Genomic DNA, 26,578 nt, shown 5'->3' with positions numbered 1-26,578 from the left:
TGTTGTTGGAAAACTATACTTGTACCTCTCAAGACTTTAGATAAATAAACAAACAAACAGGAAACACGACATACAACGTATATTTTGGACTTGACTGAGTGCTTTAGGGTTCAGCTGTAGTTCCAGGCAGTGAGGGACAGGGTGTGCTGTTGAGCCGGAAGTCCACTGTACACACCGTCGTGCTGTTTTTGTTCAGAGACTGCAGAAGCTTTCGCTCTTCAGATAGTGGACATCTGGACTGTAACACCTGAGACAATGGCTGAAGAGAAGAGGTAAGAACAAGCCTTGTATCTTCTCTCATATTCATGTAGCGCCATGAACTGAGCGAGTGGCATGTGTCAGATTTGGGCCTTTACATAGAAAGTAAAAATGACATATCACCACAGTAGTTTTATTGTAACAAAAATTAACCTACGTAATATTCATAACATATAGCCTAGTCCCATTAATATTAATATTAATATTAATAATAACTTGTAGCTAACTCTAAACTTGTGTAATATGACTTAATTTGTAGTAGCTAACTAGCTATTTGAGTCAACAGTTATTTTACATAATAAGTTAGTGACTATTAAACACAATCGTTAACGTGTAAAAAAAAATCTCCTTTTTTAAGTGCCTGTGCCAAAGGCTTCCACGAGACCGCCATTCACGTGGATGTCAAGGTAATAAAACGTGCTTCCCGTATACTGTCGGTTAGCCGTTATGGTTTCGCCAAACTGCGTTTATTTGCCGAAACACCGAAAATGCTTCACTGAACACAGTTTAGTCGTTCAGTGCTGTTCTTCAGCAATGCTTCAGTCTCAAGGTTCAAAGTGGAGCTGACGTGGCCTGTAGTCGACAGTCACTGTTTACCAGCCCACCATGTATTTACGGAGAACAATGTGTTGTATGACGTGAAGCGACTGCAACCAGCTTTTCTGCGCTCAAACAGGAATATTATGGCAATGTGCTGAAGAAGTCCTCAGACCTGAATACCAATGCCTGTGTGACTCCAGCCAAGCCCTACCCTGCCTTCATCCGCCAGGCTCTGAAGAAAGTGCACCCTGAAGTCAGTGCCAGGTCACTAGTTGTTGTTTTTGTTACTTTCCGTTGTTGCTTCAGATGTACTTAAACTGGCAGAGAGATACTCACAGTGCTGGTGTCCTCGTCCCTCAGGTACTATGGCTGTGGCCTGGTGGTACCTGAGAGCTTGGAGGGCTGCAGGATACTGGACCTGGGCAGTGGAAGTGGCAGAGACTGCTATATGCTGAGTCAGCTGGTGGGCGAGAAGGGTCATGTCACTGGCATTGACATGACTGAGGACCAGGTACTGTACATGAGGCTCACAGTGTCACATTCTGCCCACCAGTTTTTATGTACAGCTTAAGACTCATACTGCGAAATCAGCTTCGAGCACTGTTGACTAAGTGAAAGGAGCACCTGAGAGTAAGATTGAATGCCGGTCTGTGCTCTCTTCCAGCTTGAAGTGGCCAGGCAACATGTGAACTATCACATGAAAGAGTTTGGCTACAAAAAGCCCAATGTCAATTTTGTCCAGGGTTTCATTGAGACCCTAACAGAAGCAGGTCTGGAAAAGAACTCATTTGATATAATCATGTAAGAAATCTTCCTCTCTCTCTCTCTCTTGTTTTGTATTTAAATGCTTTGGAATTCTGTAAAAACTGTGTTGAAATGTTGATTTTCTGCCATAGTTCCAACTGTGTGGTGAATCTCTCTCCAGACAAGAAGCAAGTACTGGCTGAAGCCTATGGTGTGCTCAAGGTACGCTAATTTCGAGTTGACCCTACTTTCCAATTACAAAACATGACAAAATACTTGAACAAAAACACATAAATTTAAGCTTAATCCTATTAGTTTGTGGGATTTGCACTAATATTCACTACATATGGCTTGGCTATTGATTTTAGGATGGTGGTGAGCTGTACTTCAGTGACGTCTACAGCAGTGCAAGACTAACAGAGGAAATTAAAAATCATAAAGTCCTGTGGGGTGCGTCAAATTGATATCCTCTTGCCTTAAAATCTCACAGACACGTGCCGGAATATCACATTATAGTTTACCTTGGCAGGTGAGTGTCTTGGCGGAGCACTCTGGTGGAAGGATCTGGTGCACTTGGCTGAAGAAGTGGGTTTCACCACACCACGACTGGTTACAGCCACGATCATCACTGTTGACAACAAAGAACTGCAGGATGTTCTGGGTTTGAGACTGTTTTTTTCATTGTTATTTATTTCTTTTTATGTATTGCCTTGTTTATTTGTTTCTAAAATATGATTCGACTTGAGTTGCATGAACATTTATTACAGTAATTTTCAAACTGTATGAAATGAATCCTGTTGCCCCAGCAGTATAATGCATTTCAAAGGCATTTTTCAAAGGCAGATATAATCATAACATTTGTATTGTTTGCTGGATTATGGGACGGCATTGTCAGCATTAGATGCAAAAATTATGCAATTTCAGTATTCTTTCCGATATTTTTAATATCTTTTAAAAACTTTTTTCAGTGTATTGAAAAAATAATACAAAATACTAAATCGTGTTAGGTTTGTTGGTGTCTTTAACTTATTAAGTTAGTGACTGTGCTAGTGATTTAGGGTTTCATAATTTAAATTTACAATGCGAGGGGAGGATTTAATTTGTGTTGCGCAGCTCTGGTTAATATTTAACCAGCAGTGTTGTTATGGCTATGGCAACTCAAGGGTCAGTTGTTAATAGGTCAAATTATACATTACACAAGACATTATATTGTTGGATATCAGGTTTATTGCGATGTGTTTACTGACTCTCTCTTACCTGCTCTGATGATATAGGTGACTTCAAGTTTGTCTCTGCCACTTACCGCCTGTTCAAGGTGCCTAAAGGCAACACTAAGCCCTGTCGGGTCATGTATAATGGGGGCATTACTGGAGTAGAGGACAGCTTCCAGTTTGACTGTCACTACACATTCAAGGTCCGTAGATGCTGCAGTACAGGAACAGCTCAGTGTGTCCTGTTCATGCTGAGTATGGAAATGATGTCAGGTGGTGATGTATTTCACAGGCCAATGAAGCGATGGAGGTTGATGGAGAGGTGGCCGCCATCCTGACTCATTCCAGATTTTCAGAAGACTTCACCTTTCAGCAACCAGGAGGCCCATGTGAACCCTGTGGAGTCAAACCGAAGGTCAGCGTCACAACTAAAGTCCTGGATGTGTAGCTGTCTTTGTCTCTTTTGTCTTTGGGCACTAGAGGTCAGTATGTTTGTGACATCAGTTTCAAGTGTGTGACACACCCTGAGGGCCCCAGCAGTGTACATAGTCACACATGCATGTGTGCACTAGGACACAAGTTCTTTTACACACACACTCTCACATTCACACGCAGACATACATACGCACACGTTCACACGCACAAGGTCAAGCAGCTGTCTTTGAGTCATAACCAGACTGTGGACTCATGCTGGGGAACCTTGAACAGGAAGGAATGTTCTCTTCTCAGCTAATGGAATACCATCTTATCAGCTCACATGGTCATTCTGTGAACACACACACTCACATACAAATACCTTTATACATTTTTTTAAATGACTACCCTAATCCTTTGATCACTCACTTTACACATTTAATTCTGCTTTTGAGTTATTTAGGTTTTTGTTTTTGAGCAGTAAAAAATTAAATTGAACATCTCAGTGTTTTATTGAAAACGCTGTCCCTTGGTTTAACCTTTGGACTGGCCCTCTGAAGTGAAATTGTGTCCAAAATACTTTTCTCTAATCAACTAGTCAGCTAGTTGGTGATAATAGTAATAAAAACCCTTTGGTCTTGTTCTTGAAAGCACAGCTACTGTGAAATGTTGATTTAATGAACAACCAGTGTCTGATAAAAGAGACACTGCATCACATGCCATTAGTTAACACGTATTTCAAAGCTCAGTGTACAGCAGCGTTTAATTCTGCTGTTGTACAGAATGTACAGCATAGTAATTAGTGTTCACTGCTAGAAAAGTATGAAAGTTGAGAATGAATTTTTCAAACTTTCTTACATTCCTTTCAGTTGTCTTGCACGAAAAACAGTTTTATGTCATACCTAAATGGAACTGGTTGTACATTGTAATGATTTCCAACACTTCAAACTCTGCAGGCAGGCGTTGTGGATCCTATTGAGCTAGCCCTTCAGCTGGAGAAACAAGGTCCAGGTTCAACCACTGGGGGATGCTGCAGCACACAGTCTGCTTCCTGCTGCAAATAATGATGAAAGCACTGCAAAATGCAGATCCAGCATCACACTGTGTATGCATATTCAAATTTGCTTACTTGATTGTGCCTTATGCTGTGTTATTATTTGTCTCTTTTTAATGTTTTAGATGAGATTTCCTGCAAATCAATCCTTAATTCCACATTGTACAACAACATTTGCCGTGTTGATGTTATTGCCCACATTTATTTCATTCAGTCAGTTCTTGCAAGGCTATTTGCCATTTGTCCAGTTCCAGATTTCATACCCCTGCCACTCACACCTTCATCAGATCTTTTCCCTCCTTTGTCTTAACAAAGGGTACTACTTTTGTTTTAGTTCCTCTGAGTTTATTGTTTTCTTTGACAGTTAACTTGTTGAACTCGTTGAGAGTTTTTGCACCAGTGAGTTTTGAATAGTATTAATCAGTAACATTATCATAACAAGTATCATTATGTTAGTGGTCATGTGTTATTTCTGCCATAGATCAATAAATACTGGCATTTAAATCAATTTGTGTCCTATTTTCATTTTTGCACATATCACATTGGGTTCATTACACCAGCATGAGGTGCTATTAAGCCAGGAAGAAGTCATTAAAGGAATGAAAGGTGCACAATTGATTTGATATCAGCCTTTAAAACAGGGTCATCAATGAAACAAATCTCGTAACACTTCATGAGGTCTAATCTGAGGGATCAAAAGGAGAAGAGGAAAAAATGCATGCACAAGTCCAATGCACAAAATTGTGTTTTTGTTTTTTTTTTTTTTTTTTACAGCATTTCTCTCATTTTTCTTTTTCCTGTTGAATAAAGAACAGAACTTCACTTTCAAATAAATCAATCTGAGGAGGAAAACCTATACTTTAGCTGACCTGCCTGCAACAAACATCTAAATTAAAGATCTAATGGAAGGTCACCAATAGTGTTTCATTGTAAGGCAACACTCTTCAAAAAGTTTGGAAGCCACTACTGTAGGAAATAAGAGACATCAGCACTGCTCGATATAAAAACTGTAATACGATGCTGTACAAATAAAGTACCTCAAAACTGACCGTGGTGACGACTCAACACCTGTGGCAATCTCAGTATCAATTGAACATGGTAAAGTATTTATTTCTGTTATATTGCTTTGCTTTATATTACTGCCGTTGTTTATATTTCGTTATCGATAGGTCATTTTTAACAAATCCATTTAATCACACGCAGTAGGATATCCTCCTGTAGTAAGATATATGTTAAAAAAGTCACGAGTAGAGTCCTGTCTGTCTCTTAACATGAGGTACACTTGTTTTGGAATGCGATTCGCCAAGGAGGCTGCGGACGCCCCGCCCCTCGGCCAGCGGCCCCTCTTGATTGGTCGCCGCCGTCGCCTGTCTCGGGGACATCAGGGGAGGCACGAGTTGGCCCATAAGCCTGCGCTCGCGAGTCATCAGTGTCGGACACGTAGTGGGAACGAGCAGGTCCCGATGCACAAGTCACGGCAACCCTCGGCGGAGATGAAGGCGGACTCCGACTGGCTCTGACTTTTAAAAGCCTTTTTCATTCAGGAGGTTGGTTGCCAATGGTTATCAATATGGCAGAGCCGTTATCCCAAGCACCCACCGCTGCAAAAATGGCGTCACTTAACCGGGTCCGAGCTTTGGCGATGATTTTTTTAACTGTCACTGGCTGTTGTGTCACCCCGACAAGTGGCAAGGAAGGGTCCGAGGAGACCGTCATCATAGGGCTCCGACTGGAGGACACGGACGACATTTCCTTCATGGATAAGGGCTACCTGCGGGTGAGTGAACGGTCTCGGGTGAAATTAAGGGTGTACGGGCAGAACATCAACAACGAGACGTGGTCCAAAATTGCTTTCACGGAACACGAGCGGAGCCGGACGGTAGGGAGCCTTGACAGCTCCTCGGGGGATAACCAGAGTCAAGAAGACTCGTCCGGCTTGCATCCCTGCGGTATCAGGACTTCGGATATAATTATATTACCCAACATCATCCTGAATCGAAAGACGTCTGGAATAGTTGAAATTGAGGTCAAACCTCTGCGAAAGACGGAGAGGAGTAAGGCGTATTACCTTTGCATCGCCACGGCGACACCGGCGGTGCCCGGGATGCACGACCCGTGGACGGAGAACACCTGGATCTACCACGATGGGGATGACACCAAAGTGATAGTGGTGGAGGAGAAAAAGTTTCTGCTGCCTTTCTGGCTCCAGGTCATCTTCATCTCCATGCTGCTTTGCCTGTCGGGTATGTTCAGCGGGTTGAACCTGGGGCTCATGGCTCTGGACCCCATGGAGCTCCAGATAGTCCAGAACTGCGGCACAGAAAAGGAAAAGAATTATGCCAAAAAAATAGAGCCGGTCAGGAGCCAAGGGAATTACTTGCTTTGCTCGCTTCTGCTCGGGAACGTGTTGGTGAACACCACGCTGACCATCCTCCTGGATGATATCGCCGGCTCGGGGTTGATCGCGGTGGTCATGTCCACCATTGGAATAGTCATTTTTGGAGAAATCGTGCCGCAGGCTATCTGCTCTCGACACGGCCTCGCTGTGGGCGCCAACACCATATTCCTCACCAAGTTCTTCATGCTGCTCACCTTCCCTGCATCCTACCCGGTGAGCAAGCTGCTGGACTACCTGTTGGGCCAGGAGATAGGAACTGTGTACAACCGGGAGAAGCTTCTGGAGATGCTGCGCGTCACGGACCCCTACAACGACCTGGTGAAGGAGGAGCTGAACATCATCCAGGGTGCGCTGGAGCTCAGGACTAAGACCGTGGAGGACGTGATGACGCCGCTGAGAGATTGCTTTATGATCCCCGGGGATGCTACCCTCGACTTCAACACCATGTCCGAGATCATGAAGAGCGGCTACACCCGCATCCCGGTCTACGAGGGCGAGAGGTCCAACATAGTGGATCTGCTCTTTGTCAAGGACCTGGCGTTTGTGGACCCGGATGATTGCACCCCACTCAAAACAATCACAAAGTTTTACAGCCACCCATTACATTTTGTGTTCAATGACACCAAGCTGGACGCAATGCTGGAGGAGTTTAAAAAAGGTGAGATGGCTTGAAAGATTAAGCACTTAACAACTTATTTCTAACTTATTCTGATGCCAAATGAAAATCACATTAGATAAAATGTGTCAAAGAGCTTCTTCATTTTCACTTTAGTCTCTCTTGACCCTTAAGTGACAAAGGTCACAGCACAAGTAGGTTGGTCTTTCACCTGTCTCCCCTCCACCCCACGCCTCTAGGACAAGGGAGGGAGTACAGGTGAGTTATGTAATAGTATAATGTCAGGTAGCGTAATACAAGGAGCCACAGCACAATCCCTGTGCTGCTCTGTCCATTAGGTCAATGTGTGTGGGTGAATCCTATGTTTAAAACCTGATTTTCAGGAACCAGGGTGGGACGAATGTTTCCCCCCCTAAAAGATTTCACAAGAACTTCCAGCCAGTGGAAGGAGTAAGGTAAAGCGGGAGGAAGGGGATGGGGCTGGTTTGATACTTCTTACTGCCCACCAAACATTGAAGCAGCCACATCAGTAGTGAGGTGCACTTGCCACAGCTTCACTGGTCACTTCCTGTAAAGGGGAGGAGGAGGAGGAGGAGGTGTCCTTATCTTTCTCCATCGCTTCCATTCACTGTTAATGTTCACACGGTTTCTTTCTCTCTCTCTCTCTCTCTCTCTCCTCCAGCTCTTTGTCTTGCTTTCTTCCTCTTACCTTGCCCTCTCATTCAGTTTTTTTTTCACTCCTTCCCCTCCCTCTCTCTCTTTTTCTCTCTGATTTGTGAATGCATTAGGACATGTGGGAATGGTGCAACGGCAGTACTAAGGTTATCAGGTGGGGGCATCTTGTTTGAGAACCTGCTTAAAACCCTCTCTACCTCTCGTGTGCTTGCCTCTGAATGATGGTGGCGATAACTCCTTTTGTCCAGCCCTGGAATGCAGTCGTGTGGATAATGAATAACAGCTTCTAACACCCTCGAGCCCCCCATGCGTTTTGTGTGCGTGTGTGTGTATGCGCATGGCATTTAAGAAAGATGTTTACCTCACCTGCAGTTTACCTGTTTACCTGTTTTGCATAGCCACCCCGCTCTCTGTTGTTGCCTCCTGACTAAGATATCCTTGTCACTATTTGTAGATTTGGTACTAGTCTGTTCCTTCTTTATGCCCAAATCTGCAGGTATACGAGTGACCAAGTGATACATGGGCACGTCTGTTAAGCAACTGATTTATGAATTCTTCAAATGTGAAAAAAGTGTAATTGATGTATTGCGTGCTCATTAGAGTATTCACTTTACTTTAAGAGGATTAATTGGGAGGAAAAACAGAACAAATCATTGAGCTCCATTACCAGAAATTAGGTGTAGCTTTCCATGCCAAATTAGCATTACATAATAGAGTAGGTGGTGGTGGTGGAGGGGGGGTTTGTTTGTTTTCATCACTGCTCACTATTTGCAGACGTGGACTAACAGCAGAAAACATCAGTTCCCTTGACCTTGATGATCATTTTTCTGTAAATGTGAGTTTCAGCAGAGCACAAGTGTCAGTGTAGCATCATGCCATGTTCTGCTTCATTACCATAACATTAGCACCAGATAATAATAACCTTCCCAGTATCTCTCACCTTCTCTTACTACCCTAGTCCAATTGGACTGTGAACATTTGATGTTCTTTTTAAAGTATTGGGATTGTTCTTTACCTGTGACTCTGTGTATGGACTAAAGTGGGTACGACAAACAGGAATTATGTTGCATGTATCAGCAGACACCCAGCAACTGAAATCCAACGTCACCGAATTGAATGATGACTGTATGTCAGCTGCAGTGTTGCAGTGTGCTGCTCTCACATAAATCAAAATCAGTGCTTTGCTGTACTGATCAGTGACCACGGTTTGCTACATCTTCGTCACCTGATACTGGTATAGAATTGTATTGTGGTGACACATCAATATTGAAGTTTAACTTAATTATCCTTAAAAGATCTGCCACCATACGTAGTTCTGTTTTCTGAATTAATAGGCTTTTTATTAAATTAAATATTAAATAAAGTAGGGTAATGTATAATGATTAATATCTGAGAATAGTCACATAGACTTTGGGGTAAAACTAGTACTACCACTCACCTATGTAATAAACTTCATTGACAGTATCAGTGTTTTAGGCATGGTCCTCAGTTTGTATCCAAGTTGTTGTTTTGGTTTGATGTATGTGCTCCTTCTGTCCTCACCATGCGGCAGGTGCATTCAGATCCTGTCCCCTTTAGCCAGCTACATTCCTGACATTGATATTTCCTTTAGTTGGCATGGCTGGCACAGGATGAAGTAATTCAGGCATGTGTTACATGTCTAAATTAGAGTTAATGTTATCATTCAACCCACTTTGTGAACTCATGTTTGAAATCAAATCATCATCATCACTTCTGTGATGTGAGATTCGGGAGTTTAGCATTATTTTTGACCGTGTTGGCAAATATTCAGTCCAAAACCTCAGTATCTGATGATCTGGAAATGAGACTCAACAATCAGCTTCTTTGGCCAGAATCACTGACACTCAGAAATGTCAAATCAGTTTTGATCTAACATTTTATCTCTAATAGTAGTCCGTCACTTTTTGAAAAATAGCTGAAATTGGTATAAATCTGCATTTTGTTCATGTAAAACGCATAGTACATGTAGTAATACTACAGGAATGTATTTTATAGCTTCTGTTGCTGCCTCTGGTTTTTGGTCTTTTAGTGAATTGCGTTTGTTTCCACCCACTAAAAGACCAAACACAGCATGCTTGCTTTATGTTCATCATATAGGTCCTGTTCTGGTGGCTCGTGGCTATGTTTCTGCACCTGGCCCTGCGCCAGAGGGAATTTGCCTTCGGCCCTGCATAGAAGTCATAAGAAACTGTTGTAGGGAGAGCTGCAAGGTCAAAGTTTCCCGTCAATCTGGCTCTGTTCTCAGCGCACACTCAGTTCAAAATGCTTTGTATTGTAAGTCATTGTTAATTAATTTGAAGCCGCTTGCAGAGCTGCATAGTCGTCTGAAGTCTGTTACGAGAACAAAAAAAAAAAAACACGCTCATATTAGAGACTGTGTTACAGCATTGGATATAAACTTTGTGGCCGAGTGCTTTCTCTTTGCAGTTGTGCATTTGGATGAGATGCCTTTTTGCTCACCTTCTCTCTGTCATAATCATTTTTCTTACTTACAGGTTGTAGTGAATTAATGCTTCTCTAAAAACAACCAAATGTGAAAGAATCCTGATAAGAATGGTGAAGCTATTGCTTTAAATACTAACTTTGCTTTTCTTGGTGGTGAACCTAAAGTCCCATGCGCACATGCTCATGTTTTACCCGCCTCGATCCAGGCTCCCGAGGTTAAGGGTTACTGTCAGATTCATGTGGAAGCTTTTTAATTCAGGCAGACACCCCTCTGGAAACTCCTGACCCTTTCATTAATTGCTCTCCGTCTGCGATTGCAACAATTACTGTCATCCAGAGGCTGCTTGTCAAGCTGCAGGTTTACCGGCTAATGAGTGGGTCACTGTGTGCCATTTGGGACCAAACCAAGTAGTTGAGTCAGAAACAGGAATTTAGCTGCCCTTCTGACTTTTGAGTTGCGTGTGATATTCCCGAAAGTTTTTCACTTGCTCATATGCAGTGTAACCAGTCTTGCGAGACAAGGAGGGGATCTACTGTATGGATGTTTGAAAAGCTCAGTTCAGGTTATTCACAGGTATTTGACTCCACCGCACTGTGCCTTCTGCCCCTGGGGAAGGCAGCACACTTGCTCCCAGTTCTTCTAATATCTGACCTGAACATTTTTATTTACTTATTCCACTGCTTATCATTGATATAGTGAAGAAAATTCCCCATAGTTTTTCTGTTAAAGCTATAAATTTTGCATATATCTGATATGCTCCCACTACATTTGAAAACCTCTCATTGAGTATCATAATGGTAAGTGATCAGTATTTCAGCCCTCTGTCTGCTTTGTTATCCCATAATGTTTCATAGCTCTGGGTGTATATGCTTCCCCAATGTGACGGAGCCTACATGAGGCCTGGCACGTCTTGCACTAGGTCCCCGATTGCTGCAATATAGGCCAATCTATGCTTAATTCAGATTCAGAAGCCTTCGCCGTCTATTCGCTCCCTACTTTGTCTTGAAGTGAAACTCTTTCTATTCTCTCTCTCACTCTCTCTGTTGGACTTGTTGAAAAACTGACGGGAGTTTTGTAGGTTGCTTCACATGCTTTTATTCTTCCTGGGTGTTTGTGTGGAGTGTATCATAGCAAATGTCCAGGAAAAGTGTGTGTTTGCTTGGTAACCCTTGGTGTTAATGCTGCACCAAGTGTTGGGATTAAATGGCATCATGTTGGTAAGAACACTTAATGTTTCCTGATGAGGGACACCCCTTTGAACTCAGCAAGACTTCTCCAGCCAGCCGCTCACTTTATCAGTACTAATTACCTCGAATCAAAGGTTGTCTGCATTTCACAAGACTTTGTGTTACTGGGGACGGCATTAGTAGCAGATTTTTTTTCTTGCATGGAATGTAATTTTCATGTAAAGTTTTGGACATGCACGTGCCAAGTATATGTTACAAGCAGTATAGCATAGTGAGTTAGCACATTGCCATGTTGTTAATTTAAAAGGCATAACATTATATGTTTATATAAATACTGTAATGTTTCCTGCTCATTTGTCCATAGCAGTTAGAAAAGTTTTGTTTTCTTATCTTTCTTATTGTTTAAGGAAGTGTGAGTTTTCATATGCACTAATTCAACCCGGCTGGCAACACTTTAAAACTGAAAGTGAAAACTGCTGTTGTAGAGACCAGCCGAATGGTAACTTTTTCTCTGTTACAATTTTCTCTTTAAGTTTGAGGAACCATGAGCTGTTTTGCATGTTTCAACTAATTATTCCACAACTCATGAAGACTCTATATTACTGCCAACAGTTTCTAAAAGGCAGAGTTTTGCAGAGACTTGTTGGTGATCCATCACGGTTTCAACATTTCATTGTCTTCACTTTTTGTCGCTGTTGAACTAACTTCATATGGTAATGTATTTGTTCCTTGGCAGTAGTTAAACCAGTTGAAAGCAGCTGGACATATAATCACCCTATAAAGCTGTTTGGCCAACTGTATTAGCAAAAGGTTTCCTCTTTACACATCCAAAAACATGTAGTGACATTAGAATTCATCTGGAGTCAGTTTTTCAGCCACCTGGCAAATGTAAGTCGATATTCAGTCGCTCTTCTGAAACTCTTTTGTCTCCACCAAACCCTGAAGAAAATATCTGGCTCTTTACCTGCTAAATGCTCCACTATGTTCTCCAGATAGTCACTAACATTGTCTGTCTGCTCTTTAATGTTGGCTTTATCTGAGCTTTTCCCCTAAAACCAGTCATCTGTCAGCTGATGAGGGCTGAGTTTGCAGTCTAGAAAATCAAAACAAGTTGCTAAAAGTCATTTGATTGATCATTTATATAATAATGTATTGAAAAGCTGAGCTTTAAGCATGTGCTGGGTGTTCCTGGATTTCAGAATTATTTAGCAAAGTTAATTTGAACCCAACAATAACATAATTTTGACAAAACAATATAAAACGTTTACTGTGATAGATTTTGTCATTTTTATACTCAAGGGAATGGTACCACTGGTGCATTTGTAGAATGCGAAGGATATGCTGACGGTGTTTAATCAACGAATTCCATTAATACAGTAGGGCAATAGCATGCAGATGTGTTGAACATAGCGACATTATAAAAATTCCACATGTGATGTAATATTTGCTTGATAATGTGAGTTGTTAATTGCAATGTAAAATGTAAATGAATGAATACACAATTGACTTCTGGTGATTTAGACATTGTCTGGATTGAACTTTTGAGTCTGTTGTGTTAAAAGACTGGCTTTTGAAATGGCCTACATTCTTCAGATTCTGGTACAACAAGGGGTGTAGGCCTTTAAGACCCGATTAGTACAAGAGTTGAGGAGTGTGAATCTGGGCGCAGTGCATTCCCAAAGCCTGTCTGATCTGGCATTATGACTTTTACTTTACATTTATTTTTGACTGGGCACTCCATACTACGTGTTTAACACAAAAGCTCCAGTGCAGTCTGTCTGCAGCAGTGTGGATTGGCTGCTCAAAGATGTGTATCGTAAGGGGAGAAGGTAAAATGTTTGCTTTGCCTGTAGTTAAGTCTTCACGTAGGCTATGCTGTTTTGCTATACTGCCCCACAACTCCTGTTGTTGTTGTTGTTCAGCAAACAAACACCTATGGCAGCGTCTGCTTGCTGCTCTATATTTGGCATTAGTTGGAAAATGCTTCAGCCTTCAAATTCGCCCCACTTGGCAAACATGTGGAACCTATGAAAGCTGAAATAGAAAGTTGAAGGTGCTTTTCTTAAAAAAAAAAAAAATTACAACGAGCACCTCGTTGCCTTGAAGATGACCTTTTATGAAACCTCACTTTGAAGAGCAAATTGTGTGAATTTCTTTTATGGAAGACTTTTGATCTAAACCTCTGTGATCTGGCCTCCTCACTTCTAGATGACTGATTTATGTGATGTATCAAAAGACAGCTTAAAGCTGTGGGACAATGGGATATTATGACTGTCTACTAAGATAGAGCCAGTTAAAGAACAAGTCCTGTGTTCCACTTGGGCAATGAGTACAGTATTATTACTGTCTGTATTGGTAAGAATTCTTTCCCTCAAAATCGTAACAAGTAATCAACATGTGGACACAGCACAAATTTGAAAGGCTTCAGGTGGTATTTTTTCTTCCTAAAATCTAGAATATGTCACTTCTGATAGATGGCTGTTTTCTGCAGAAAGGCTTTGGGAGTTTTGTGTTGTGGATGTAGTTAAGGAGCTGAGTCTGCTTCCTGCACGTTACCAGGGATCTGTATCCATGCACTACTGAGGAAAATTTGTTATTACGCAATTCAGAATGCAGCCACCCCCACGTTCCTTTTAATAAGCTCTTTCCCAAAACAGAGACCTGTGTGTGTTTTTTCATTTTGAAGGGCCGAGATGTTATCAGATTATTTTAGAACTGACATGATAGGAGAACAAGCTAAGACTGAGAAACCCTGCATATGCTTGCAGTGCAACAGGTTAGAGCTAAATTTGAGACAAGTAACTGCATTTTAAAGTAAAAGACTCACTTATCCTACCAGTGTCTAATTTAATGAGCGTGAGTGGTCCATTTTGATCATCACGGTACAGATTCAGTTCTCGGTTTTGTGGTCTGATTCATTGATGGGTGCAGTGTTTGTGAGTGAATTGAAGAGCATTCAATCAATGTTGTGAAAACCAAAAATCCTCTCTCAAAGTTGATTATGTCATCAAAACAAGACAGGCGATGCTCATTTTGCATTCAGATCTCATCTTGCTAGAGGAAATAAAATAAAAAAGTAATTTGGATTGTTTTTGGAAATCTTTGATGTTGTCCCAAGTAAAAAGTTATGTTCTTTTTGTCTCTGGCGAGAAGAAAACATCATAGACATCATGTTTGTTTTGACTGCAGTTATGTCTTTAAGATATTATCATGGTAATTTGGGTGTTGTGCGTTATGTCATTCTGATGAAATGAAGGGAAATTGCTGCTATTTGGAGGAGGAGATGAATGATGATGTGTTGAAGCGATCATCTTGTCTTGTTAGCAGAGGCTGAAATGTTAAGATCTGTAAGCTGTGAGGATCAGGCCCATTTCCCCCCAGTAGCAGTCTGTTGCATTGGTTAAGCTACTGAGCTCCAGAGTGCGATAGTCATACTTAATCAGAGTCATCCATTTTGATTTACTGGCTTCTCTTTCACATCCACCGAGCAGTAAAGCTGCCGCTCGCTGCTGTCAAACACATCGTGTCTTGTACAGTTCAGAGCTGTCCATATTTCATTTCTCTTTTTAAACCAAGTACTTATCTCCTCCCACAGTTAGCTGTCTCCGTATTTGCACTTATATGCATATATGAACAACTACATCTTTATGTCATTTATTGTTTATGCTGTCTAACTTTGAATTGAGCAAAAGGAAAAATAAGGCCCATTCAAGTTGTGCCTCAGAGAGCGAGAGAGAAAGCCCTCCAGCTTGGTCAGCCTAGTAACCAGGATCTGTGCAGCACACTCAGGGAAGCAGAGCCACTTGCTTTCTGCAGCAAGTCCCATCCCCCTCCTCCCACATTCCCTCTCTCCCTCTTCTCTCCATATTGTCCTCTTGCCCATTTCCCTCAGTGTTATAAATTACAAACGACACAAACCTCCAGGCCTAATGCCCTGCCATGGACGCCTTCCAAGCTGCACTTTTTGGAGAGCCAAGAGGCTGGCTTCATTGATAACACCGGGCACACTGTCCATCTCTCCATTTGCTGGCAGGAGGAAAAGCCCAAGACAGGCCCTTCACAGGCCCGAAAGACACCAGCACTTTTTACAATCAGCTGATGGAACCTACCTCTCTGCTACTTCAGTAGCGGTAGTGTTTCATTTCAGCTGGCCATGTAAAACACATTAATAATGAATAAAACAACAAAAAGGATTGAGCATCTAGACTTTATACTTACTCTTGTATGATGTCTTATGATTTAATTATTCATGAAAGTTTATGGATTTTAGTTGTCTATGAGAACCTAATCAAAGTCACTGTGGGGGACTTTGAGGGAAATTGTGACAGCACTGTTCTGGTTTCTGAGAAATTGGCACCAGCCACCTGTAGGCATTTATGAGCAAAACCAATGGGCCATGAAGTGCCATTCTCAAAAGTGCATGTGACCATTTCGTTTCCTCGCACGCAAACTAATATTAAAGGAAAAAATCTAGTTAAAACAGGCCACAAGTGACAATTAAAACATCTTTATATTAAAAATAAACACCCCTGCAACACACCTTTCACACATCTTGATCTTGATTTCTGCACTTGTTTTACATTAAGCCAATTTGGATGTATCAGCTCATGTGAAAACTGTGGCGCAGGACATCAGTCACCATGTAAAACTGGTGTTTAGTGTGACCATAGCATCTTTTATAACACCTGGTCAAAAAAAGACCCAAGATGCTTGTCTTCCATGTGATATGACACAGATGTGACAGGTATTAGTGTAAAAAAAGAAAATAAACCAGATAGAAACCAGATACCTGTCAGCTTTGTTGTCATTCAGTCATTCTGTTTTCTTAGTATGCCTGCACTTTTTCCCTCTCTGGTGTCTCCCAACTAACAGTAAGGGGGCTGAAACTGCTAGTAGAGCCCCACTACGGTCTGCACTCTGTAGGCCCCTGCCACTGCTCCAGCTGACCCTCCAGACGACCCAGATCGAAGCACAGCTGACCTTGCAGCTTGAATTATTATTCCTGTCCTGTTTGCATCCACTGCAGATGGTGGTTTTGCTGTGTGATTTTGCTTTTGTAGGCTTTTTGTGAATTAAATTCTCAATGCTCTGATTTCTTGCTTCAGGAGACATCAGTTTTGGTAGATATTCACTTTGCTGTTCAAAGTCATTGTTATAGCAGTTTTATTCTGGGGTGGATTTACCCTTTGGGGAAAAGAATTGTACTACATTTGAGGCAACATGTTATTTTTGTGAGAAATAGTAAATTAGGAATCAGTAGGGACTTAATTTTTAGAGAAACAATGTTCATGTTCCTGTAGCTCTCAATTTGAGCATGAATATGGCTTTAAGCTGTAGTTGTTAAATGTCATAACTGAGTCATCATTTGATCAGGGAGAGCAAGGGATCTAACCAGGATACTATTAACCAGAGCTGAAATCAATTGTTAGAACCTTCCACTGGAGTGCATATTTCTAAAAACAAATGGATATATTGTTCTTATCCTGAAGATTTGAGAATAAATGTCAATAATCTGTGTTGGCTACAGACTGATGATTCTGTGTGGATGGGTCATGTAATAACAACTCAGGATGCATTACATTCTTGCAGGTTCCATGTTTTCTTCAACAACCCACATTCTCAAAGCTTATTGCACAAAGCGCAGGAGCTTTTTATTGAGTACTTAGCTCAATGTAGCTTTAAGGATTTCGCACTGGCTAATTGTTTTTATTGAGGTATTAATTATGAGTTTTAAAGCTCCAAGTACTCTGTGCCAAAAATGCGCGTTTTCAGGTGTTTAATTGGTTCGCTCTTTCTGTGTCACAAGTGAGAAGTTCATCAAGTGATTCGGTCCCAGTAGTGAGGGTGCTATGTGACATATTATTGCTGCTGATTTTGTTTATATACACTCTTAAAGTTTATTTTTGGATGTGTTTAAAAAAACAGAACATGGCAATGGTTTATTGTACCCTTGTTTTCATACATCATGCCTTAGTGTATCAGCTTGTGAAGAAGTGACTTTAGTTATACAGTTAATGGTTGCATTTTCTATAGCTTTTTTGTGAAGAAGCGTTTTAAAAATTGTCTCTCATTCATGGGTCATCAGAAATATTTTAATATTTTCCAGGGCAAAAAAAGATCATTATTACATGGGACACAGGATTGCAGCTGTACAGTATTTATTGTATTTCATGTCTTTAAAGAAATAGTTAAACATTTTGAAGACTGTGCTTAGTTTCATTCAGATAATGAGGTTACAGCACTGATATTTGCTTTATTCTATTTTATTTCTTCTTTCAAAAATTTGTTAGTCATGCTCCAAGATAACTTTTTTTCAACTGTCCTTGAACTTTTCCAAAAAAAATTAAATAAATAAATAAATAACCATCCAGAATGTGAATATAAACCACTCAAAACTCAAACTGTTGTTTCCTTCTTTGATCATAATTATTTTATGCAGATATTGTTAACTGTATGTACTTTTACCTCCAAGCTGTACTCAGCTGAAGTACATTTTAGATACATTAATTAATTCTAACTAAGCTAAGTTGTCACATTATACTATAGCTCACTATAATGTGTCATGTTCTTCTGATCAGAAATTCTCTTTTCGGCTGTGTGTTTGGCTTTATTAACTGTTAGCTCTATTAGCTCTGTTAGCGCTAAGCACTTAGCTCTAGTAGCTGTTAGTTCCATTAACCACACTGCAGGACTCTGTTGCCCACTGGCTGCTAACAGCTAGCACCTAACTAACTATCCTCCCTCCCACTTCAACACAGATTTGTTATTCACAATGCAGCGTAATTGAGCTTCCAGGCTGTCTGGGCTGTTGGACCAAGTTAGTGAAGAGAGCTGTAAATATGTCACTGACAAAGAAAGCATGCTAACGTCTGCTAGTAGAGATAGATCCTAAATAACATGTGAGCAGCCAAACTTGTGTTCTTAACCTGGACCAAATGAAAGAACTGGAAATCAATCTTCTGATAAAACCTAGTAATTTAAACATTTTGTTTGTTGATTTTAGCTCTGGCAAACTAGTCCAAATCCAAATCCAATATTTATTTTAAGAACAGAATTTTGTTTTACTCAGAATCTTAAAATTAAAAAAAAAATCTGATGGACACAGTTCTACTTCAATGTGTTTTGCTACTTTAAAACACCCCCAGTTCTTGTCATCGTTGTGTGATGTGCTGACCATTCAGCAGTTGCAACACTCACATAACAGAGCAGCACCTGACCACAGGCCCATTCATTTATCCCCACTGCTTTCCCATTGATGCCTCTCCTTATGACTGAGGCCCAAAGGAATCTCCACCCAGGGGACCTTTTAACAACAAACGCAGCCAGCTACGACAGCAAGCTGCTTCTCTGAATGAACAACAATGTCATTCCAGCAGTGTGCATGTGTGTGTGTGTGTGACTGTACTGTATGTGTGTTTGTGTGTGTATTGGTACACCACTGGCTAGTAGCAGGAGAGTGATCTTGTGACCAAGGCCCCTTAATTATGGTTGGGAGCTGTGAGCAGACTTAACTTCTCTGCATTACCCTGATTAGTCCATTTCTTGCTAACTGTATGGTTTGACCCAGAGGCCAACCAAGGCAAAGGGACCAAAGCGTGAGTGACTGAACTCAAACCACAGGCTACACAGAAATAAGCCTGCATTATGTTTTATAGTGTATTTCAGCTGCCCAGAGTTAAAATGAACAGGTTAAAATAAATGAGCAGGGACCACACACTGTGAGCTAGATGATTTCTGTTCTCTCTGAGTTTATAAAACTTATGACTTTATGTGCATAGGACAGTGTCTGTATCCACTCGATCACCATGTCTCACTATATGCAACAGGCTACATTTCCCATAACCCCTCTCTTTAAAAACAATGCTTACTTTTGTGCCATGAAGCAAACTTCCTTTTTGACATTAATAACTGCAGCTGAATTGTCTTATAGAAACCTGACTATCTAATATCAGTGTTCCTTGTTTATGGTAGTACACTGTTTAAATCTTTGCTAAATGTAATATGATTTTGGCTTGTCGTTACAACACTTAGGGCATAGACCATTTCAGATTCACAGACAAGACCTCTCAGACTGTTATAAGTTATTTCAGTGTCCACGCTGTACATTCACACATGTGGTAAATTATTGTACATCAAACATCAAACCAAAAACCTTTGAATACAAACTTAGGGAAACAGGAAGAATATTTTGTTGTTCGTTTTTCTGACCTTAAATATGCTGATATCTTGGAATCAGGTGATTTCATGAGGTGTGTCTTTGCATTTTTAAAGGGATCCGGTGAGACGATGCTGAGATTGTTGTCCGATTTCCTCTTCTGTGTAGTGCTGTCAGAATAATGCCATCTGTTGCTGCTAAGCTGCTGTTAATGCACATCATGTTGCTATCATGCAGTGTTTTTGAGGGATGCCAACAAACAACTAAGATAGGATTTATAGATATGCGCAACCATATGTAAACACTCACATACACGTGTGTTGGCATGCTATGTCAAACACGCTGAATGGTTCATTTCACTTAAAAATGCAATGTAAAATTACAAACAGCAATGTGAACAACATTTGGGCCTTATGTTTGCTTGCAGGAAGACAGAGTTGTGCAGAGTCATGTTTCAGTATTAATGTGTTTGAAAAATATTTTGTAAGATTTCTAAATTAAGCTGAATTGTAATGTTTAAATATATGTCAGGCAGTATTTTCATTAGCATATTCAGACATTAGCTACCTGTGTTTGAATGAGTACTTGGAGCAGTCAGACAGGTAAACACCACCACTTCTCCTAAACCCTGGACTCCATTGAATATTTGGGCTTTTTCCATCATAGATGTAATCTCTAAAGGTAGCAGTTTCAACACAATTCTCACACACAATTAAGGCTTAAAAACTGTGACCAAAAGGGAACCAAAGAATCCTTTAAATCCCTTAAATTGTTTGAGTGACGTCACTGTTAGGATTTCCTCAGAATTTTACAAAACCTCTACATAGTAGTAGCTGTACTTCCCCTTTAAGTGCCTGATAAAGATGATTTTATTCTCTTATTTCTATTAATACTGTGTACGTCTCTCAAGGCATTTCATTTATCTGTGTCATCTACAGTACATGTGGAGGAAATACAGACACTTAAACACACAAACATACAGACAGACAAACATTCCACTCATGTCTCCAGATAATACATGGCGAGAATCATGTGTATTCAGACTAAATGTTTATGTAAATGAAGCTTTAAATAGTCAATATGCTATCTGCATCAGGCTAAAAGTTTTGTTCATGTCAATGGAAAAATGGGTCAAAATGGCTGGAAACTTTCACCGGAGGTAGATTTAGAAGGAAAACTATCCAATGGGTTCCCATCACCCTAACATTGCACTATATTTGTCAGTGCTCAAATATTTGGAAAAATAGGGGAGAGTAAGACAGGGAGGGGGGCAATGATGAGTGTCCACAACAGATACTGACCCCTCATACTCCCACCCAACTCTCTGAGCCTTACATGCCTATTTATAGAGGAAAATTGCGCTATGGAAAAATATGACAAAGCTGCATTCCATAAATAAGCTGGGAATGGTGGAAAAGAGCACACAGCTTGGTCTCTGAAGGCCTGAGTTGAGGTTCTCAGGCTTGGCTTTGGATTATAGATAGATAGCTGAATAGATAGACAGACAGAGACAGATAGATATACATGATTGGTTGATTGATTGATTGTTGGTTTGGCCTGGTGCAGCTAACAAAGGTTGGAGTGCTTTTAATTTGCACCTTTGTCAGTCTACTCAGTTGAGTATTTTCCACATTAGTTATAACTTTGATGATTCGATTCTTTGGCACACTGGTTGTTAAAAGTAGTTATGCTCATTTGGTATTATTTGCCCTTGGTTCTTATTTCTTCTGCAACAATAAGGTGCCACATATTAAATCTGTATCAGCATGTGTCTGTATGCTGTGTGCTTCCTAAACCGGAGTAGGAGGACTATAGTAAGATCTTTTTTTTTCTTAGTTTAGTTTAAATTTAATAATTTGGTTATACATCGCAGGACTTTAAAGTTACACCTATATTACACCTATATTTTTAGCCATTTCCATGAAATTTTGTACAGATATTCATGTTCCCCAGTGGAAGACACCCCCTAAGGTTTCATGTGGCACCACCAGCAGGTTTAGATTTATGATTTTTGGTGAAACGTATCAACGATCATCGAATAGATTTCCATAAAACTTGGGACACATGTCATGTTGTGTTCCCCACATTATGAAGTGTTGAACCCTTACCTTTTTCACCATTATCAGTTCAGAAATTCACTTTACAGCTTATAAACTACTGACATTCCCTGAAAACTCAGTTCTCCTTTTTGTTAAATCTTAAGTAGGGTTAGCATGCTGACATTTTAGATTAAGATGATGAACATAGTAAACATTATATCTGGTTAACACCAGTATTTTATCATTGTCACTGGGAGCACGTAGACATGTTGCACCACTGGGATTAGGTACAGCCTCACACAGCGACCAGCATCATTTTCAGGCCAAGACATATTAAAGAAGAATGCCCTTGTTGCTTACCGGGAAAGGTGTGTGTCCCCCATGTTTCTGACTCACAGCCCTTTGCTGTGTCACCCTCTCTCACTCCCTTTCCTGTCACACCTTCAGTTATCCTATCTAATAAAGGCACAAATGCCCAAAAAAGTAATTACAAAAAGAAAATAAAGAGATGCGCAAAGGAATCAACAAAACAATTCCAGAAATATCCCCACTAAAATCTATCCTGGCTGAAGGAATCATACAGGGAAACTCTGGGACATGCAGTTTTTAATAAATCAAAAACAGAACATCAAACTAAAAGGGTTATGGCCCTGTGGAGTAGATCTATTGCCGTGTATCTTCATGCTTTCACAGCCAGTGTTTTAATGCACACAACTGAACAAATGTGCCGTAGTTCCTGACTCTCTCCTCAGTGAGATTAAGCACTTCCTGGTACCTTAGTCATCTGCTGCTTTGTTGTTCAGGGAAACAAAATAATCCTGTGTGTGTGTGCGTGTGTGTGTGAGTTTGTTTACTTCACCTAATTACAAATGTAAACTAAAACTGGCATTTACAGGTCTAATGACACAACCACCATTCTCAGAAATGTTTTAGAAATTACACACGAGCATTTTAGTGACTAAACCATTTCAGTGTTTGACTCGAGAAAACATGCTCCCTTAAAGGATGGATTTGAAAGTGAATTGACCCTTGACCCTGATGTGTGCAGTGTGTCTGTGTGCTGCACTACCCAGCATGCATTCAGCCTCAGCCCAGCTAGACAGCCCCAGATGTCAGGCTGCAGTGGTGGCTCATAGGACCCCAGACGACTGGTCTTCGCAAGGACACGCTCTCCACGTGGCCCGTTTCCAAGTTCCAGGCTCCAGAGGGTCAGCCTCCCCACTCTACCTCCAGCCTCCCCCCACAAAACCCACTGCCATAACAGCAGCTAAAGAGCTATGAATAAACAGGCTGTCATTGTCTCGTAATATATTTATGGAAGACAGAAGCTGCATTTTTTTCTGTCGCTTGTGTGGTATTTTGTCTTTGTGGGAAAGTGGAAAATATGCACTCATCTTGTGGGACAGCAAGACAAAACGATGTGGAGAGAAGCTACTGTGCGACAGACGTGTGTGTGTATGTGTGTGTGCATGTGTGTAACATTGACAGAGAGAAATAGACTTTAGATAGACAGAAGTGGGTACAACATTTTTAATTGCCCTCTATTAGATCATTTACACAGTCCAGTCATAACATAAAAACAGAAATGGACAAATCAGTTACAGAAGTTGTTTATGTATTTGGATGTTTGCCTATCTTTCAGTCTGCATGTACTTACTCATGCTAGTAGTATGGCTCTGGGGATGGCATTTTTGTCAATCAGTGCACCACTTTGTTTCAGACTGAAATGTCTGAACGACTGTTGAATGGATTTCCATGAAATTTTGTACAGACATTTGTAGTCCCCAGAGAATGAATCACAGAGCTGCTAGCAAGCATGGCTGTGAGCTCTTACTATGAACAAGAGTGTCTGTGGCACTTTGAATTAAATGTTAATGTCAGCTTGCCAGCATGTTCACAATGACAGTGTTAACATGGTGATGGTAAGCAGGTAATATTTCCTATGTTTACCATCTTAGTTTAGCATAAGAAAAATTGCAGGTTTTTGGCTAACGTTTGACGTGATGATGGCATTAGATGAAAAAGGACATGATGTGTAAAATATTTCACAGAGATCCATCCAATAGTTGTTTTCGCCATTGCACTCTGAATAAAGTGCCAACCTCACCAAGGCACCAGGGAAAAAGTGAGGGGATCACCAGCGTCATTAGGATTCATCCTCTGGTAAACATGAATGTCTGTACAAATTTTTGTGCCAGTCTCAGTTGATCACTAAAGTGATTACAATCGACGCCATACAGAAAATGAAAGAACCTCTTGTTAGAGATTAGGACTCATCATAAGGTAGCCTTGAATGTCTGCACCGAATGTGCCAATCCGTGTAGAAACTGTGAATATACTCCACAGAAAGTAATACATTTGACCTCATGGTGGTGCTAGAAGAAAAGTCAAGGAATCAACTAAGTTCATAAGCTTGATCCTCTGGACATTATGAAGGAATGTCTGTACAAAAAGGAATGATATAATTTAATCTATTTAATGATTGTTAAGATATTTCACTCTGGAACAGTGTGGTCGTTTAACCAACTAAGAGGCTGACGTTGCTATCCGTGGAGTCACAGCACTAGTGTAGCAACATACTCAGAACATCTCTGCTCACTAGTTAAATATGTACGTGTAGCCTAACCATTTTTATAAAAAATAAACAGAATAAGGGAGCAGTGGTTTTAAGTTTTTCTCTTTCCATCTATTCTGTGGAACTGATGAAATTTCTTTCTCCTTACATTGTAGCCCATGGGACACTAGAATAAACTATTAAACTTACATAAACATGCCTTCTTTTTTTCTTTTCTTTTTTTTTTTAACTCATGACCTATGTAGCCTCTGTTAAAGCTCTTACAATGGGGCATCTCTAATAGTTAACCCCAAGCAAACTCCTCTGTAGATGGTGGTGGTGGAAAGTGTTCTTGATGTGAGCAAACATGGTGATGGGATTAGTTTAGCTTGTCAAACAAGCGAATTGTGCCGTTACATTTGTGTGTTTAGTGTGTGCAAGCGCATGGTGGCTTGAAGAGCAGAACAGATTGCCTGTTGATCTCAGCAATGTCCTCCGCCTCTTATCAATTGGCTCACATAAAGGTCGGAGGTTGGAGCTCATTTAAGTGTCAGAAAGGTGAGGTTATGTTGACACACATTCCCATTGGTCAGTCCCTTTCCTCTGATAAAACCGAACCTGTCATTCCCATACACGTGGGTTGGACGCATACATTCCTGTATAATACATCTGCTCAAAGAAATACTTAAATAACGTCACTTTTTGTTTGGACCATTACAGTTTTTATATTAATTTATGAAATCTCTTGGACATAATATAGACATTGTTTAAAAATGCTTCTTTCTTGAGTGTGAAAGCTCGTTCTTGACCTTGGATTACCCAGGGTCTACTTACTAGCTCTTCTTGGAGCTTTCAATCACATCTCATAATAGTTGCTTACTTGTCATCCCATAACCAAAGTCTGAGACTTCACTCATAGCATGTGGGTGTATATGGAGGGAGATCCTAACTAGAAGTAATATTCATAATATGTACATGGATGAGAGTGAAAACTCCTAATGAAGTAATTGACCTTGTTTTAAGATTGATTGGACAAAATGTTAACTTTATGTGTCTGCTGAGTTTAATGAGATAATCGACACCACTCTCACATCTGCCGCCAGCAGCTGGTTAACTTAGCTTAGAATAAAGACATGAAACAGTGGAGATCAGCCTGCCTGGCTGCCTGGAAACAAAGAAACATAATGTAACATTAAGCGAGTTAGCGAGGAGCTAATAGGTGGATTTTGTTAATTCTCCCTCCCAGATGCTTAGCTGGTTAGTTTGGTTTAGCATAAAGACTGTCTTTATGCTAAACTAAGCTAACCAGCATCTGACATTAGCTATTGTGCTGGAATGAAAGTGATATAGATCTGATCTAGATAGGAAAGATAATTTTTGAATTTCGCAAAATGCAAAATTAATGAAAAGTAATGATAATCTTAAAATAAGTAGACTTGTGAGTGAAATGAAATCATTTTAAAATAAATTCAATTTCACTTCACTGACCCATTTCCTGAGTTTTCATTGTCAGCTCGTTTCAGTTCACATTTTCAATAATAAAGCAACATTTGCACTGACATTATTCTCCTAGAAACTTAAATTTGGTTTAGAAATCTGACACGAGTGCACCGGATGCCATTAAAGAAAAGGAAGGGAGCATTGATCTGTTTCACTGTGCTGTGTTAGCCATTCTATTTGCCTTTCCCCCTCTGGCCAGTTCAGAATAATTGCTTGCTCAAGGACTTCTGAGACCTGATTGTCTTGTTTGTCCTAGTTAAACCCATCCCTCAGTGATAAAAAAGACATGCTTAAGACATCGTTGACACCTTAATTAGTAATATGAAGACTCTGCTGTTTAACTTAAAAAAATATCACTGAAAAAAATTGCTTGTCATTTTCAAGACTCTGTAACCATGGAGTTCTGGTGTTTACATTATTAATACCTCTCTTTGGGGATCTTACCCTGCCAGCCTTTTAGGTGTAACCTGAGTATATTTCTTGAAAGCATCAATTCTGCATCTAATGCTCACAACATTCTCACATTGAGACTCTGTGGCTCTGTACGCTTCACATCATTTTGCTGTCATAGCGTTGCGAGGAAGCAATGAGCTGCAGTGCAATAAAACACTCTTGGTGATTAGCCCTCAGTCCTTTCAGTCTGTGCTTGCCTGCACCAAACAACATTAGCTGAAACAGCATCAGAGCACTGACTCAGTGATGCACCAGTCTTGTTCAGAAACGAACATACACACACACACACACTCGTGCACCCATACACCTGTGC

At 40.5% G+C, this 26,578-nt stretch overlaps 2 protein-coding genes across 2 annotated transcripts in view; both read left to right on the top strand.

The window, feature by feature from the left end:
- The first annotated feature begins 146 nt into the window (after nt 1-146).
- Nucleotides 147-4,729, top strand: as3mt (arsenite methyltransferase). Its single transcript, XM_046405279.1, has 11 exons — nt 147-272; nt 617-665; nt 935-1,062; nt 1,159-1,309; nt 1,463-1,599; nt 1,695-1,764; nt 1,911-1,992; nt 2,072-2,203; nt 2,817-2,956; nt 3,046-3,168; nt 4,124-4,729. Exons 1-11 carry the CDS (start codon nt 256-258, stop codon nt 4,229-4,231), a joined length of 1,137 nt encoding a protein of 378 aa, XP_046261235.1. The 5' UTR covers nt 147-255; the 3' UTR covers nt 4,232-4,729.
- Nucleotides 4,730-5,588: 859 nt separating this feature from the next.
- cnnm2b (cyclin and CBS domain divalent metal cation transport mediator 2b) overlaps nt 5,589-26,578 on the top strand; it is a 30,439-nt gene continuing 9,449 nt past the window's right edge. The window contains exon 1 of the mRNA XM_046405257.1: nt 5,589-7,277. Within this exon, the coding sequence (XP_046261213.1) occupies nt 5,780-7,277 (1,498 nt within the window). The 5' untranslated portion in view covers nt 5,589-5,779. The remainder of the gene's footprint in view (nt 7,278-26,578) is intronic.

Source organism: Scatophagus argus, chromosome 2, assembly GCF_020382885.2.
Source record: "Scatophagus argus isolate fScaArg1 chromosome 2, fScaArg1.pri, whole genome shotgun sequence".
NCBI lineage: Eukaryota > Metazoa > Chordata > Actinopteri > Scatophagidae > Scatophagus > Scatophagus argus.
This window is presented reverse-complemented; position numbering and strand designations above follow the sequence as displayed.